Raw genomic sequence first — 17,078 nt, 5'->3', positions numbered from 1 at the left:
TTAATTAGTATTTGTTGCTTAATATTGAACTTCACTGAAGGAATTAATAATCATATTGAACAGGAGAAGAGGGTTAAATACAGAACACTGTATGTCCCATTGTTAGGATCAAATAACAAAAAAGGCATTACCTTAATTCATTCTATGAAGAAATTATTTAATAATATTTTTATTTGCTTAACTGAGTATGTTATTTCCCTAGTAAAATATATGCTTTCAAAGAATTTTATTGAATATCAGAAAACATATTGTGCACTTACTAAATTCAAGACATATTGAAACAAATCTGTTTTCACATGGAAATCTTGATATCCTCCATATACCTCTTTCCACTCTCACCTCCCCCATGAAAACAATTGCCATTCACAAACCAAGTAGGCCATATTATTTTTATTGGAATGAACTGGAACATCATTTTTCAAGAAAAAAATACAACTTTACAAAAATCTGACATTTTGAATAAATGCGCCTATTTGAAATTCACAGCAACAATTATGTTTTCACATAATTTTTAGGATCTCTTCCTAAATTATTTATTATAGAAATAGAAAAACAGGGGTTCCTGGCAAAAAGTTCTCTTCCGGCATCATGACTATCTGAAAATTGTGACCATTTTCCAGATAATTTTAATATAGCTGAGTCATCTGAAAAACCACAAAATTATTTTTGTGGACAAATAATCCTGAATATCTCAATTCCATTCAAAGTGGTATCTCTAAGAGACACAGCTTCAGTCTTTTCACCCCCAATTTCACAGAGCAGAAAAATGAATTGAAATCCCTCTATTAAAAACCATTCTGGTTTCCAGTGACCTGAAGAAACCAAGCATTCTATATATATTTAAATGTTTCATTTAAAAAAAATTACTGTGTAGAATTAGACTTGTCTTCTGTATATTCTTTTCAAAATGATCTTAATGGATCATTTAAACAGAAGAAGAAATACCCTGTAGGTAGCATATGGGCCCAAAAGGACATTCTGTAGAATTCACACACATACTTTAGTAGAAAACGGATTCTTTAACAGCACCAACAATCAACACCGATCATGCTGGTTTAGCCTCATTTTGAAAGTATATTACTCAATACTAAGATTTTGGTGTTTTTTTAAACACTCATAAGACTGGTAACAAAAAGTATATATGTACAAAATTACTGCATATAAAATGTATTTTTAAATGTAAACGTTGTCAGTTTAATGCATTTCTCATATAATAAAATGGAACAATTAGACACAGGTAGTTAGTTGTTCCCTGGAAAATAGCATTAAACAGAGCTGATAAACAGGTATGGATGGTTTTGAGATAGAAACCCAGTGTAAAAAAGGTAAAAATGAAAAAAAAAACTAACATCTTCCCCCCCTCCCCCCATAACATTTAAAATCCAGTGGCATTAGCCTTGAACAGTGGTCAATCAGAGAAATGTGCTGGTGATAGAGCTCTAGTTAGGAAATGCACCATCCACTGGCTCATATCATAGCACCCCATTTTACATCATATGGTTCCTTGATTTAAAGCTGTGTTTCTAGTAAGCCATCAAAAACCATACTGAATTTGAAAGGTGCTTGTAGATCAGAAGACAGGTAGAATTCCATGTTCTCTTCCATGTTTTGAGGCTGGAAATTAAGGGTCATAAAATAATGTAAGAAACATTTAAAGTCATCAAAATAGAATCAGTGCAAAAAGTTAGTAATTCAGAATTATGAGCATGATTATTTAATGAAGCTGTAACCAGCAGCTATGGTACCTGGGTAAATAGCATAAACATGCTCTCAAATCATCTTTGTAATTCATGACATGCAAATAATACAAAAATAATTAAGACAAGTCTAATTTATAGAGGCTTCTACCCTACTGAGTATACTTGTTAAATTTTTATGTTCTCTAAATTTCATTGTTACAATTTATTCTTTTAGAGGGATGCCTAGAGCAATAGTATCAGATTCAAATAGAAATTGGGACTACTAAAATAGTCCACAAAAATCCATGGAGCCTTATTATCTATAGTTTATTGTCTTTTTTTTTCTAATTTTAAAAAGTTTTCCTGAGTATATTTTAATCTGATTTAGGCTAAAACACACTAAAGAAACACAGTGGATCATAGGAATATTTGACAACTCTGGGCTAGAGCACTGAGACTCCACAGAACTTGTCCAAGATCTCACAATTAGTCATATGTATCAAAGGCAGGATTAAAACCCAAATATTCCAGCTTCCAAGGCCAACTCACAATTCACTATGTCAATATGATCTCAACTAGCTTTGGATTGTATGTTTAACAGGCTGACTTATTTAAGGCGTAAAATTTCTATGATAATTCATCATATATGGCCAAGTTCTTGAAACTAAAATATTGATTCTGCTGTCACAAATTATTTCAAATAGAAACTTCTAGCTTACCTCATCCAATTTCAGTATCTTCTACCACTGTTCCATGGCGCTAAAAAAAGAAGGGTAAGATTTAACACTCCTGAAAAGATTCAGCATTTTGAAATAACTGTGATAATGAGGAAGAGAAGACCTAAAAGTTTCTAGGATAATTTCATCTTGTGAACAGCAATGGCAAAGCAAAGCTTTCAAAATTTTTAAGGACTAATGACATCCTTAAAAGAAATTCACAAAAATAAACATTGTCATTTAAATCAGTTGTTACCATATAGTGGTCTGCAAACCCCTTTGGGTTTTGTGATGATGGTGCAAAAAGTTGGGGCTAAAAATCTTTTAATAGAACCTTGGGCAAGGAAAGAATTGCCCAATATTGTTCAAGATCTATTACAAGTATGTGCATCTTTTTTGTTTCTTATGATTAAATAATGTCAATTTGACATGAGACTTTTGGGGATAAAAATATTACTAGATAATGAGAACACTTAATAAATTTAAAAGATTTTTGAATAGGATATTCAATTATCCTAGGGCAATTCAATGTGTTGTTGAAAGGGATTTACAGAACCAAAGGTAAACTAGTAAAAGAAGCCAGTAATGACTTGCTCCTCAAAAAGATTGCTGATTTTTCTTCCCCATCTTGATGGAATATTGAAGACAAAATTCATTTTAATATAGTCTTTATTACAAATAAAACCCTCTATTCTTGAAATAAAACTGCTTAATTTCTATTTCACAGCTTTATAATACTGCTACAGGTTGAATATAATTATGGTTGCCTATAGTAAATCTGTTATTCTATCAGTCAGCTCAAAAACACTGAAGAGTCTCCCTTTTTCCAGTCATTAATAATGAGGAAATTATACCAAAACTATAACTTTATGAAAAGTCTCTCAAATCTGCTTCTCCTCTATTGATTGTCATAAGTCCTGAGTTAATGATAAAATATATTTATAATTGTAACCCTGCAAATCAATAATGACTGGAGTATCTTCCCAACTCAGCTGAACAAATGGCAAATTAGAGGTATCTTGGTGGTTAGTGCAGTAGATAGAACAATTAACCTAGAGTATGAAAGCTATAGTTCAAATCTGACCCCAGATGCTTGCTAGCTATGGGACTCTGGGCAAGTTATTTAACTTCTATCTGGTTCAGTTTCCTCAGCTATAAAATGGTTTGTTGTGCAGATCAAATGAGGTCATATTTATAAAGCATAGTGCCTGGTAAATAATGGCTGCTCACCATTATACATTGTCCCTTTTCTCTCTTAATTTTTTATCATTATATCATTTGAACTGTTTCTTCTTAAAGGATAGAGCCCCAAATTGTTGCTTTTCTTAAATCTCTGTGGTTCAGGTAGAAGCAGCACCTCTTTCACTTGGAGAAAGAAAGTCTCCCATCTAAATATGAGTTTGGTTGGGCAGATACATTTTCTTGTTCTGCTTAAAGTCCTTATGAGCAAGGAGCACAAGTCTCATTTTTTTTTTCCTATAACTTCAGGCAGAGTGAGCAAATAAGTCCACAGAAATATAAACTAAATTTAATAACAGTAAGATTAGCTCCCATTTATATTCTACTTTTCACTACTTTGGCACTACTTTTTATGCAGTATCTCATATGACCCTCACAAAAGACCTGTTAGTTGCCACCACTCTTTTGCAGAGAGGGAAACCAATAGTCAATAAAATTAAGTTACTTGACTAGAATCACAGAGCTGGTAAGGGTTAAATGTGGGATTCAAATGAAAGTCCTCCTGACTCCAAGACTGGTTTCTATCCCCTCTATACCCTTCCTCACTTTTGCTTAGGGCAGCATACACATGATTTTCCTTTTGTGAAATAAAATACCACCTTGCATCCTATCATGTGTGATTTACTCTGCTGTATTGATTCACTTCCTCACCAGGGACAAATTAAAGTTACTGAGAAACTATGCATTCAAAAGAAGGGGGAATTCAACTCCCTGCTCCCCCCAAAGACTGTACTCCTGCCCATAAAACTGAAGATTTCATTTAGAATCAGCAAGATATACCACTAGCTCCATGATATAAATTCAACACAAGTTTTTAGACCTCAATATGGGATAATATTTCTATTAAATTGAATGTGACTTGGTTAGTTTAAGCTGCTTCCTTTGAGAATGTATTTCTTCTCAAAAGTAGTCGAGTCTCTTGCTAACCATGAACCCTTGGTTAACAAATGTCTTCTTATCTATAGCGATAGATACAATATAGTAAAAGATAGTTTAAAAACATTATTATAAACTCATGGAAACCTCCAGAGGAACAAGAATTTAGGGTCATTTTGTCCAATGTATTCCTGCTATGCATTCTACTCTTCTTAAAGAAAAAAAAACCTAGGATACATGGACTCAGTGAGTAGTTTTCAAGGGGACTGTGAATTTGAATGGAAAAACAATGATATCCTTATTTTAGCTAACTTCTAAGTGAATTTACTATTCCCTTTACAGGAAGGAGTCACAGGATTCACAAGAATGGCATAGGGCTCTATGAACAACAGCAACAACAAAATTAAGACTGGCTATCTTAGAAGCAGGTGCCACTGATGTTCCAGCCACTCATCCTGAGATTGCTTTCATCATTTAAATAAGGTTCCACATGGATGCAGAACCCATTTGATAAACTAAGAATAGCCTACCTAATGGATGGCAACCCATTTTCTAAGTTTCATACCAGTCAGAAAGGAAAATTGTGTTTTAATGAATCCAGACCTCAATGGATTTTATTGCTTGATCTGTGCTGGAGGAGAGTAAAGAAATGACTTGAATTTTTATGGTTGGGATCTGTTGATATTAGGGTGAAAAAATAAATCTAGATTTTTTTTGATATTAAAAAATTCTTCAAAATTATTAAATAAGAGACAGAGTATCCAGAGTCCAATGCTCATTTCTGTAAAAAGAAAACTTAGAGAGTTAATAGATCTTTATTTTTTTCAATGGATTAATCTGTGATCTGAGGTGGTTTCTCCTTCTTATGATGCAGACTATAATCTGTCCTTGTCTGCCCACCCTACAAAGCCCCAAGCCACATTCTCTCCTGATTCTGCCACAGGGGACTCAAATAACATGTGAATCTTGCTCTACATCACTGAATAATGTCTTTCAGTTTGAGGAGCTCAAACAATGTAGAATTCAAGGAAGGTGAGACAGAACACCAGTAATCACTAGAGATCAGTTCTCAGTCTCACAGATATCAATGAACTCTTGCATTTAAAACATTATGCTACTTTCCTCAACCCTGGTTTCCAAAATGGGCACAAGAATTCCATTAACTTCATACTGTGAAAGCCCACATAATTCGCAACTTTGTTAAAGTGATTTTTATTACTCTGAATTTTGCCTTAATGGGATGAATTACTTAATCTTCTTACTCAAGTAAGTTCAATATCATTAACTGGTATGTACTGCATTTCAACATAGCTTATCAAACCATGAAAATGTAGCATGCATTCTGTACCATCACTATAGATCCCAAACACTCAGGTAAAAGTTAAAGGAGTTCCCCTATTTTTCTAGTCCATTTCTCCTGAATGTTTGCTTACACATATTCGACATTATAGAAAACTCTCCATTTACCCATTTTGTAGACTTTTCTTTCAGAAGTCTCTGGTCAAATATGTTTTGCATTATCTGCCTATCTCCATAACAAAGAACAAAACCAACTCCCTAAACATCTACTACATAAACTTATTAGTACAATGTGATTCAGTGACCTCAGGGCAAAAGAATTTTGCTTAAATAAAACATGTGCATGCACTTAATCATCAATGGTCTTCCACCTGCTCTACAAGATAAATTTTTTTTTTAGGTTTTTGCAAGGCAAATGGGGTTAAGTGGTTTGCCCAAGGCCACACAGCTAGGTAATTATTAAGTGTCTGAGACCGGATTTGAACCCAGGTACTCCTGACTCCAAGGCCTGTGCTTTATCCACTACGCCACCTAGTCGCCCCCTCTACAAGATAATTTTAAGATGACTTCATTCAGTGATATCTATGCAATTATTCAGCCTTTGTTTTTTCCCCCAACACTCCAAAAATACTCAAAAGCATTACCATATCTAACACAGTTAGGGCATGATTTAAAAGACCAATGACTTAAAACAAGAGTTGTCATGCAAAAAAATAAAAGTGATTTTTATGCATGCAGAAAAATGCAATTAAAGGATTAATAGCAAAAATTATAAAGCATGCAGTTTCAGGTTTTTGTGTTACCTTGTCATAACAGGATTGTGAAGACCATATAAATGATCTTTATGATAACCATAATTACCATTTTCCATACTGTAACAAAATAAATACACCAAAAAAAGACTTATGTTATTGCTAAGATGAAGAAATGACAACATAGATTACAAAGACAATGTAAATGGCAATGGAGAATATGCAAAAACAAGCTAATGTTGACACAGCAAGTAAAAAAAGGTCAACTCAAATTCTGTATCCTTTAGAACTACCACCAAACACTCTAAATAACTACTTTTATACATTAAATATATAGATATTATATAGATGCATACAAATCTGTTTTTAAGAGGCTTTTACATTTACTTTATTTTCATCTGGACCTGTTGTCAGAGACCTGTTTCTTATTCATCAAAAGTCCAGTATCGAGTAACATAAATCCCCTGCACCCACTTTATGAAAAGATTTGAATAAATACTGTTAAAAAAAAATTCTTACTTGTTCATGGGTAAAGTTTCAACACTAAAAGATATAAAACAAAAAGGGAAACAATTATTTTTTAAAAATTATTCATGGAGGTAGCAGCTGCTTTCCCATATTACCTTTCTACTATAGTAGAACGGGTGTGCAAAAAGGATGAGCAAACTTGGAGAGAAAAAGGCTAAGGAGCACAATGGATGAAATTTAGAAAACAAATAAACAAATACAATATATAAGTTCATGGGATAGTGAGAAGAAAAAAACACATGTGACTAAGTGAAAATTAGTAAAAACAGTTATCATAAAGTGAAATGCCAAGTTCCTGAGACAGAAGAACTGTAAATAAGAAATAGAATATTGGTTAAAGGAGATGAAAGTTAGAAAAGAAAATAATTAAGGCAAGAACCCCTAGAACAAAGGAAGATTTAGTGTGACATAACATTTCATGTAGGAGAGGTAACTGTTAAGGAGAATAAGCTCTAGCTACACAAGGTATTTCTTCTCTGTTTTTATGGGAAAGCAGGTAAAGAAGAACCTCTTAAATACCTGAAATTACTTGGGTGAGGGTGATGGGAAGCTTTGAGAAATCTCCATTTTAATGAGCCCCTTCATCCTTCCTTAAAATCCTCATACTTACTCATCATAGACATCTTCTGAATCCATTTGACGGTAATATTTTGATAGTTTTACAGCAAAAATTATAGCAGGAATTAAAAATATCGTGGCAGCTCCCAAGCCAAACCAGAATGCATTCTGGAAAAGAACAAATTGCAAAACTTAAGTTATTTTTTTGAATAGAGTAATAATAGAACGCTGGATTGTAATCAAAGGTCTTGAAATCAAATCTGAGCTATTATTTAATAGTTTGGTAATCTTGGACAAGTCTGGGTCATTTTGTGGGACTCAGTTTCTGAATCTGTAAAAGGAATTGAACTAGAACAAGGGTTCATAAACATCCTTTATTCTTTCCTTCACATAGCTGCCAAAATGATATTCCTAAAGCACAAGTCTCTTTTCTACTCAAGAAGTTCTCTTCTTGTCCCTAATACAACATAGAAACTCTTCTTTTTTGTTTTTAAATGAGGGATCCTTAAGCTGAAGTTTATAGCTTCCAGAATCCCATGGAAAGATTTTAGGAACTCTGGATGTGGAAAGGTTAAAAAAAATACTTTGCATTCACTAACCTCCAACTGAAATTCAGTATTTCCTTCAAATATTAATTTTTTTCAAAATTACTCTAAGAAATGGGCTGCCCATGGGCTCCAGACAACCAAAGAGGTCCATGATGAAAAAAGAATTGAGTTCCCAACTGATCTCTAAGGACGCTTCTATCTTCCAGAATTCTAGGAAGCTGCATTTGCTACTGGAAAAAAAAATGCTGAACATGGAATCAGGAGAGCCCTGGGTCAGTATTGCCTTTGTGACCAAGCAGTGATGTCAACATTGCTCTCTTCGCAGAGGAGGAGGGAATCTCTAAGTTTTCTCATTTACAAAATGAGGCTAAGTACTGAATCTTCTTCCCAAGAATGTTATGAAGTGAACATGCCATTTCCATGGTGGTTTGTGACTTACAAGTGCGTTCTCTCTCTCTCTCTCTCTCTCTCTCTCTCTCTCTCTCTCTCTCTCTCTCTCTCCCCATATATATAAGACTTATAAGACTACATATAAATATAGTGCTTTAAGTCATAAAGCACCATGGAAACACCAACTATTAATATCCCAAATTTTATATAAAAATATGTGGTACACTTTCTCTCTGCATTTTTGCTAAGGGTCCTGATTGTACAATCACTTTCATTTAACCACTGGGACAGGGCTGGAAGAGGGCAGCAAAGAACCTATTGCCCAATTTCCTAATAAACCCCTGAATGAATATGGCAGGAGGAAGGTAGAAAAATAAGTTTGAGCTCATACTCTTTATAGGCAATGATTCCACACGGCATTCTTTTATACTTCAGCTACTGGACAAACAAAACACAGTCTTCCTTTATATCAGGCACAAGATCTTGGCATAAGAGTTAAACAGGTATATAAAAACTCTGCTGGGACCTTCTATGTCTTTAGGAAGATGAACATCAATGATACATCCCACCTTCAGACATCATAAGGTTAAGCCTCCATCCCACCATCTTACCATCTCTATACACTCAATTCATTCTTGAATCCTGTTTGCAACCTTTTACCCACCTCTTCCTGAATTCCTTTTTTTGTTCAGATGTTTTTCAGTCATGTCTGACTTTTCACGACCCCCATTTGAAGTTTTCTTGGCAAAGATACTGGAGTGGTTTGCCATTTCCTTCTCCAGCTCATTTAAAAGATGAGAAACTCAGGCAAATGGGGTTAAGTGACTTGCCCAGGGTCACATAGCTAGTACAGTGTCTGAGACTCCGTTTGAAATCAGAAAGAGAAATCTTAAATCCAGGTTTGGCCTGCTGTTTATTGAGCTACCTGGCTGAATTTCTATCTACTTTCTAAAACCAAAGTCAAATGCCACCTTTTTTTCTAGGAAGAGAAGACTTCCATTTCCTGGAACATGAAATTACAGTTCCTATCTCCATGTCTTTGCACTAGTTGCACCCCGCCCCAAACCTGACCCCCCCACCTCTTAAGTTTCCCTGATGTCCCCCAAGACTCAGCTCAAATTCCACCTTCTTTAGGAAGCATTTACGTAGTCTCCTTAAGCTGTAAATGTCTTCTCCGTTTAAATTCTCTTCATATCTCTACACATAGCTGTGTTTCTTTCATTATTAAGTAGTTATGTCTCATCCCTTCTATTACAATCAGTCCTTAAGAGCAGGGACTGTGGTTCCACCCTTATTATCTTGTATTCCCAGAGACCCCCGAAGTAGCACAGTGGACAGAGCACTGGTCCTGGAATCAAGAGGACCAGGATTCAAATCCAGTCTCAGACACTTGACACTTAACCCTCTACCTCATATTCAGTACCATTTCCAGTTGTCCTGATTCATATCTGGCACCTGGAAGTGAAGTGATGACTTAGCATTACACCACTCAAATTCAATTCACTTCCTTGCCATGTTATCACTTCCATGATATTGTGGTCTTCTTCGAGAATGAAGGACAAACAACGACAGTATCCGCAAAACTCAACATAAACCCTTAATAAATGCTTGTTGACATATCATAAATTATAAACCTAAAAATGTTATATGAAAACCTTACTATAACTGAATATTAGATGCAGAAGTAACTTAATAGATCATTTATCACAAGGTGGCCTATTCACTCCCCCTCTAATGAATGGTCAACCTATCTGCAAACCAATGCCTACATAGTTCCTCTCATCACTTCACAATAAAATCTATACTGTTAGCAGCTTAAAACTCCTAGGAAGTTCTTCTTGAACAGAAATCTTTCTCTTTATAACTTCTACTCATAAGTCTCAATTTGAGGACTCTCTGGAACTAACTCCTCTTCCTCATTAACTGGTCCTCTCTCCCTCGCCCACCTAAAGTCAAAGTCCCAAAGTTTCTCTTCTTTGGTTTGCACAAACTCAATTTCTTTACAAGTTCCTCATGTGCAGATGTCCATTCCCCATGTACAGTATCAATGTCCTTCTTGAAATGATGAGTCCAGAATTGAAAACAAGGATCCAGATGCAGTCTGACCAGGGCAGAGGACACTGGGCCCACTATCTCCCATTTTCTGGGCACCATTCATTGCTGAAAACAGCCTAAGATCCCATGAGCTATCTTTGGCAGTCATCTGACACTGTCCATTCACAACGGGATTATAGCCAACTCAAAATCCAAAGTCTTTTCAGAACACATCAGAAGTCTTTCTTCCTGTAGAGTTGATATTTCTACATCTGACCCTTATTCCCATTCCAGTGCATCTTATTAGATCCAACCCCATGGTGACATGAACATTTTGTGTAATGATTCTGGGATATAGCATCTTAGTTACCTCTCTAAGGTTTGTGTCACTCACACCTCATACAATCATTTCCCCTTTGTCTTCAAAAGATCAAAGATTGAGAATTTAATGGGACCTCCTCATATTTTACAGAGGAGGAAACTGAGACCTAGGGAGTTTTCATGACTTGTCCATGAAAGTATAAGAAGGGGGATTTACCCCCAGGTCACCTGACTTCACTGGATCACATTGCCCTCAGGCCCATGAGTTATTGCTGATGACAAGACAAAACTGAGCATTTTTAAAAATTTTTTTTTTTACTTCCTGAGACATTAACTGAAACACAGAGGGGGAAGGTCACTAGAAAGTCCTGAATCAAAGATTAACTTATGGTTACCATAATTTTAATGCCAGGGATATTTTAGGTTACTCCAATCTTTTTCACTCAAAGAAGTAAGAACTATTTATCTGTCTTTTGATTATAACTTCTAGCTATGGATAATAGTTTGCATTTTTGTGACGTTTTACAATTGTAAACACCTTCACTAAATTAGTTGTTTTGATCCTATCAATCCTTGGTGGCAGGCAGAGTAGATGTTATTGTCCCCATTTTATAGAGGATGATCCTAAGGTTACATATCTAGGTATATTATGAGTTTAGAATCACAGAAAGTTAGAATGGGAAACTATCTAATGATACATTTAGTCTAACTAGAATCCAGGCCTTCTGTCTTGAAGTCCATTCTCTTCTTCTGTGTTGTAGGAGACGAAAGTCTCTCCTAACTAGGACACAAGTAATTTAATTATCCAGTTGAATTCCAGACAACGGGAGTTTCCTCCAACAAAGTTATCTACCCTCTTGGATATATTTCTGAGGAAACAGTTGTTTGGAAAATGAAGCACTTGAAATGTATCATTCCTATCTTCTTTCAACTACTCAGACTGGCTGGTAGTGGATGGAGTGACAGACCTGGAGTCAGGAAGACTTTTTTCTCAGTTCAAATCTGTCCTAGTGGTGTGACCCTGGGAAAAATCACTTAAACTTCTTTGCTCCATTTTCCTCATTTGCAAAATGAGCTGGAAAAGGAAATAGCAAATTACTAACCATGATCTTTGCCGACAAAACCACAGATGAGGTCAGAAGTCAGACATTATTGAACAACCACAAAACAATGTAAATATTTAGATGTGAAAGAATAATACCAGTGAAAAACTAGTATTGAGAAAAGGGGTTGAATGAATATTTTCAGAGAAGCATTACTTACCACAGAGTTAGTTATATAGCTACACAGAAACATTTCTACAGCAGTATCTATGATGTTGGCAAGAGGCTTGCAGGCTGCCACATCCATAGTGATCTAAAGAAGGGAATAGAAAGAAGCAATATTTTGCCAAGACAAATAGTTCTTAATTTGAGATGTCATTTACCTCAACTAAAATTTTTATAACAAAACCCTGATATTAAAATCTTAGTAAAGATGTATTAGCAACTTCCCAAACTTGTATTAATCAACAGAATCCTTCATATAAAAAATGATGCTGACCTACCTTCAATAAGACATTTGTTTATTTTTATTTTTTGCAGTAATAGGGAGAGATCTGTCCTGATTTATCCTCACTGCACTATTTACCCAGAAGCAAAAGTACTGTCATAGGATTACTGGCTGCTGTTAAGAATACAAACTGTGACCACGGATCAGGAAAAAGCGAAATGGAACAGCTCAGAAGTCAATCCATGTATCTGCCTGGCTCCATTAACATGGTCCTCTTCTACTTTCATATAAATCCATCATTTGAGGGCACCAGTGTTTGTCCTCTCCCCTCTCCTCCCTGTTCATCACACCAATTCAAACAAGACCATCATGTAGAATAGTTCAATAGTTTCCACTTTGCTCCTCCCAACAATATATATTAATACAGCCATTTTAATATTTACTTTGCCCAAATCTCCCTATTTTCTTAATTAAAGCTTCCTATGACTCTCTATTGCTTCTTTAATGAAATTCAATTTCAGCAAAGATTTATTGAATTCTTGTTGTGTGTATATTAGGAGTACAGATAAAAAAAGTCACATGCAACAACATAGAGCTTGCTCTTAAGAAACTTAAAATTTTACAAGAGGAGAAGTGGAATGTACAAAAATAAAACCAAACACAGGAGAAAAAGATAAATGAAAATTACAGGTCCAGACAGAATTTTCTGAAAAATCTGAGGAAGGAGAGACCATTTTCACTTGAGGGGACATAAAGGCTTCAAGGAAGAGGTAACTTTTCAGCTGAACTTCATTTCAAAAAATAGGTAGAGTCAGTATACTATAAAAATATAAAGGAAAAACAAAGAAAGACTGTGGAAGGCTTTGAATGCCAGGGTCAGACAATAGAGAATCAATGAAAGATTTTTGTTTCTTTTTTTATCTGGGTTGTAATATGATCACAGCAGCACATTTGAAAGATGGTTATTAAGGCAGTGGGGTTAAGTGCCTTGCCCAAGGTCACACAGCTAGGTAATTATTGTCTGAGGCCACATTTGAATTCACATCCTCCTGATTCCAGGGCTGGTGTTCTATCCACTGTACCACCTAGCACCCCCTTGAAAGATGATTCTAAGAGTAAAATGAAAAATAATTTGGACATATAATGGAACTGGAAGCAGAAAGATGAGTTAAGAGGTAATTACAATTAGTCTAGGTGAGACAAGAGGGAACTTCAACTAGGGTAATTCCAGTATGGATATGCTTAATATCTTGGGAATCAGACTAGATAGGACTTAACAATGGAATGGATTTGGGGGATGATGAGCAAGAGAGGAAGAGTTTGGTGTCTTTGAGTTTGGGTGATGAGGGGGATGATGGTGCCATTAATTGAAATTGAAATTTTAGATGGGGATTGAGGAGTTCAATTTTGAACCCGAGTCTGATGTGATGACAAGACAAAAGCAATTGAACAAGATGGGACCACACAAAAAGAAGAAGAGATGGAGAAGCTTGAAGCTGCAATTTAATATCCTTCCAAGTCTGGCACCTCTCTTCCCCTCATGCCCAATATCCCATGGCTTCTCTGCACTTGGACTATGCTCCAGCCCAAATGGAATATTCATCATGTTTTGTGTAGCATCATACATTTCTGTCACTGAGACTTTTCTCCTATTTATACCTGGAACATTTGGCCATCCTCACCTGAACCCTCATTCCTGCTGCAAGTTTCACACAGCACTTATGTATCTATTTTAATACTCCATTTCAATAAAAGCACAACACAGTCAAGGGCTGTTTCTCATTTCATATTTCTAGGACTATCTGTGTAGTGTCTGTCTCTGATCACAACATACTTAACTGTCATATCCAATCAATTCTTTTACCAAGGGAGAAGCTGAGATAAAGGAAGAAACTCATTCAAGGTTATGCTGCTAGTTGGCAATAGAGTCTGTGGAACAACATAACCCCTAGGTTGGTAGCCTAGCTGAGCCTGAAGTGTTTGGAAGTCTCCAGCAACCTTAGCTATCAATCTAGGCAAGCATAGCCTGCTAAGAGTTCTCCAAAAGTGGGGCAGATAGGTGGTACAGTGGATAGAGCATCAGCCCTGGATTCAGGAGGACCTGAGTTCAAATCTGACCTCAGACACTTAATAATTACCTAGCTGTGTGACCTTGGGCAAGTCACTTAACCCCATTTCCTTGCCAAAAAAGTTATCTAAGATTGATGGAAATATCAGCACCTAAAGATACAAACTGGAGATCAACATGGGATAATGGCATCTTTCCTTCCAACCACTATAAGTTGCCTCAACAAGGAATCTAAAGTGTTGAACTAAGTCAAGACCAACATTCCTTTCCTGCAAATGGTGCTTCTCTTCACATTTAGTGCCAAAGTTTTCACTCCCTGTTCAAGGAATTCCAAATTACCTTTTATTTGTGCTAATCACATGATGAGTTAATACATTTGTTAATTTTAATGATGTTCAACCATTTCAAATGATATGACTGGACCAAAAACATGAAAGCACACTTACTGAATCGTTGACCCATTGAATATACTGTTCAAAGTAGTTTATGATCACATCCATATACTTCTTAGTTTCCTGAAAATTTGTTGAATATAAAAGTAGTCTTTAAGCATATATAACTATATAGTCATCCACAAATATTACATGAGTATATTTATATATAGAATATACACACAGACACATTTTAAAAACAAAAAAAAGAATTTACCTCAACAATAATAAAGGAAGCATTATTATTAATGAGGAGCTGAGCATCTTCCACAGTGGTAATGACTTGAGACACTTTAACCTGGGGAAAAAATAATTTTTATAATAGTACCAGGACGTATTAGAGATTTTTATACAGATTGTGCAATTATAATAATACCAGCAAAATAAGTCACAAGGCTTTAAAGTTGAAAAAGTACTTTCCTCACTTTAAAGAACTATTATAAATTAGCCTAAAGATTATTTATCTCTATTTTCCAAATAAGGAAACTGAGGAAACTTGTCAAAAATGATAGAGAAAGGAAATGTTAGAGTTGAAATAGGAACCTGATTCTCCAAGTCCAGCTCTCTTTCCCCTAGCATTTGCCTAAGTAATTGTCAAGTCTCATGAGGAAATGGAGGTTCAGGGAAGGGAAATTATGTCTGATCCAGGATTCACAGGCAGTCTGTGAAGGGAAAGAGACTGAAATCTAGGTTTCCCAATTTCGTTTATTCCTGTCTGTTTCCATCTATTCTACTCTGTTTGTTCAACCATTGTCTATGGTGGTTCCTATGAATGCCAAATGACAGCAATGACACATTAGCGCAAGGATATACAATTTTGAGGGATTTATCGAATAGTTGTTAAAGATTATAAGTTTTAGTCTCTTGCCCCATTGGTATTTCCAAAATTGACAGAGATTCAAGGAGCTGATCTTTGGACATGGAAGATTTCAAACCCAAAAGGCTCATGTTAGCATCAAACACCATGACCAGGAATGTATTAGTTGGGTAGAAAAACAGTATGGCACATGGGGTCACTGGAGGCCATTTATGGAGCAGAATTGATCTACGCCAGCAGGATGGCTCAGCCTTCAACCCTCACCCAAGATCCTGAGTTGACCATAAAAATACAGTCAGATAAAGTCTTTTAACCTCACTGTTATTATTTCAATGTACTTTCAGATGCTAGCATAGAAGCTATAAGCCTGAAATTTAAGAATGGCAGAATAAGGACTTTTCCTTATATAAGATGTACAATGAAGTAATTCTCCCCTAAATCTGGGTGCAGGACATTTTAAAATAGAAGGACCTCCCCAAAGGCAAGACAAAACAACAACAAAAACTTACCATGAGTTCAGTTGCTGTCTTTTGTAGTAATCTGATACTTTGATTTAAAGTGCTCTGGGAAATAAGTAAAAATCATATTTTCCACATTATTATAAGAAACAGCAAGATTCTTTGACTATCAGTCCATCTCTATTCTGATCTGACAATACTCTCAATAGGTATAACAGTGCAGAACAGCATCGTTCTAAGAATGACCTTACAAATTCTAATATAAGAAATATCAGAGCTTGAAAAAAATAAACATTCAACATTGTATTTTCTGATACAATAAATTGTAATAAATTAGAATGAAAAGTAATAGCAACTTATGAATAGTTGATTAGCATTTGCTAGCTTCCTTGGAAATTGGAACTATCAGTTTTTAAAATTTGGGCATTTTGTGAGCATGTGGGAGGGAGAGGATTGAATATGAACCATAGGAAAGAAAAAAAGAGAGTAAGAAAACTGATTAGCCATGCCTGAATTTTTTTTAAATTAAGGGATAGTAAAAAAATCAACAAATATTTTTTTAAAATCTATGATATTAGCATTTTTTAAAAGCTGTATATTATCATTTAAAAAATAGAAAATTAACAATAGTAACAATAAGTGCAAGTATAGCAAGCTCACAAAATGCCAGTCCATTTTGGAACTGTACCAATTAGTATAGAGCTTTTAATCATTATAGGCTTTCTAACAGTCAACCATTACTCCTAGTTCTACTTCTTGGACTTTCATATTTCAATCTAAAAACCTATAAGACAAACCTTCAAATAACTGAAGACAGTGACAATACCCATCTGAATCTCCCCTCTAATCCCTGCCTCCCCTTAAGTATTTCTT

At 35.3% G+C, this 17,078-nt stretch overlaps 1 protein-coding gene across 8 annotated transcripts in view; it reads right to left on the bottom strand.

Moving 5' to 3' along the window:
• Window positions 1–304: 304 nt before the first annotated feature.
• PROM1 (prominin 1) overlaps window positions 305–17,078 on the bottom strand; it is a 160,171-nt gene continuing 143,397 nt past the window's right edge. For 3 of the 8 annotated variants that reach the window (XM_074229747.1, XM_074229749.1, XM_074229750.1), the window contains 9 exons: window positions 16,257–16,310; window positions 15,148–15,228; window positions 14,946–15,014; window positions 12,204–12,296; window positions 7,700–7,815; window positions 7,081–7,104; window positions 6,613–6,681; window positions 2,399–2,438; window positions 308–1,614 (listed from right to left, as the gene is read on the bottom strand). In XM_074229747.1, coding sequence (XP_074085848.1) covers window positions 2,420–2,438; window positions 6,613–6,681; window positions 7,081–7,104; window positions 7,700–7,815; window positions 12,204–12,296; window positions 14,946–15,014; window positions 15,148–15,228; window positions 16,257–16,310 — 525 coding nt within the window. In that variant the 3' untranslated portion in view covers window positions 308–1,614; window positions 2,399–2,419. Of the gene's footprint in view, window positions 1,615–2,398; window positions 2,439–6,612; window positions 6,682–7,080; window positions 7,105–7,699; window positions 7,816–12,203; window positions 12,297–14,945; window positions 15,015–15,147; window positions 15,229–16,256; window positions 16,311–17,078 lie in introns of all 8 variants that reach the window. The other 5 variants (XM_074229753.1, XM_074229746.1, XM_074229748.1 and 2 more) reach the window with 5 other exon arrangements.

The sequence above is a fragment of the Macrotis lagotis genome, chromosome 3, assembly GCF_037893015.1.
Source record: "Macrotis lagotis isolate mMagLag1 chromosome 3, bilby.v1.9.chrom.fasta, whole genome shotgun sequence".
In the NCBI taxonomy this organism is placed as follows: domain Eukaryota; kingdom Metazoa; phylum Chordata; class Mammalia; order Peramelemorphia; family Peramelidae; genus Macrotis; species Macrotis lagotis.
Note: the sequence above shows the minus strand (reverse complement) of the source record. Positions and strands in the feature narration are given on the sequence as shown.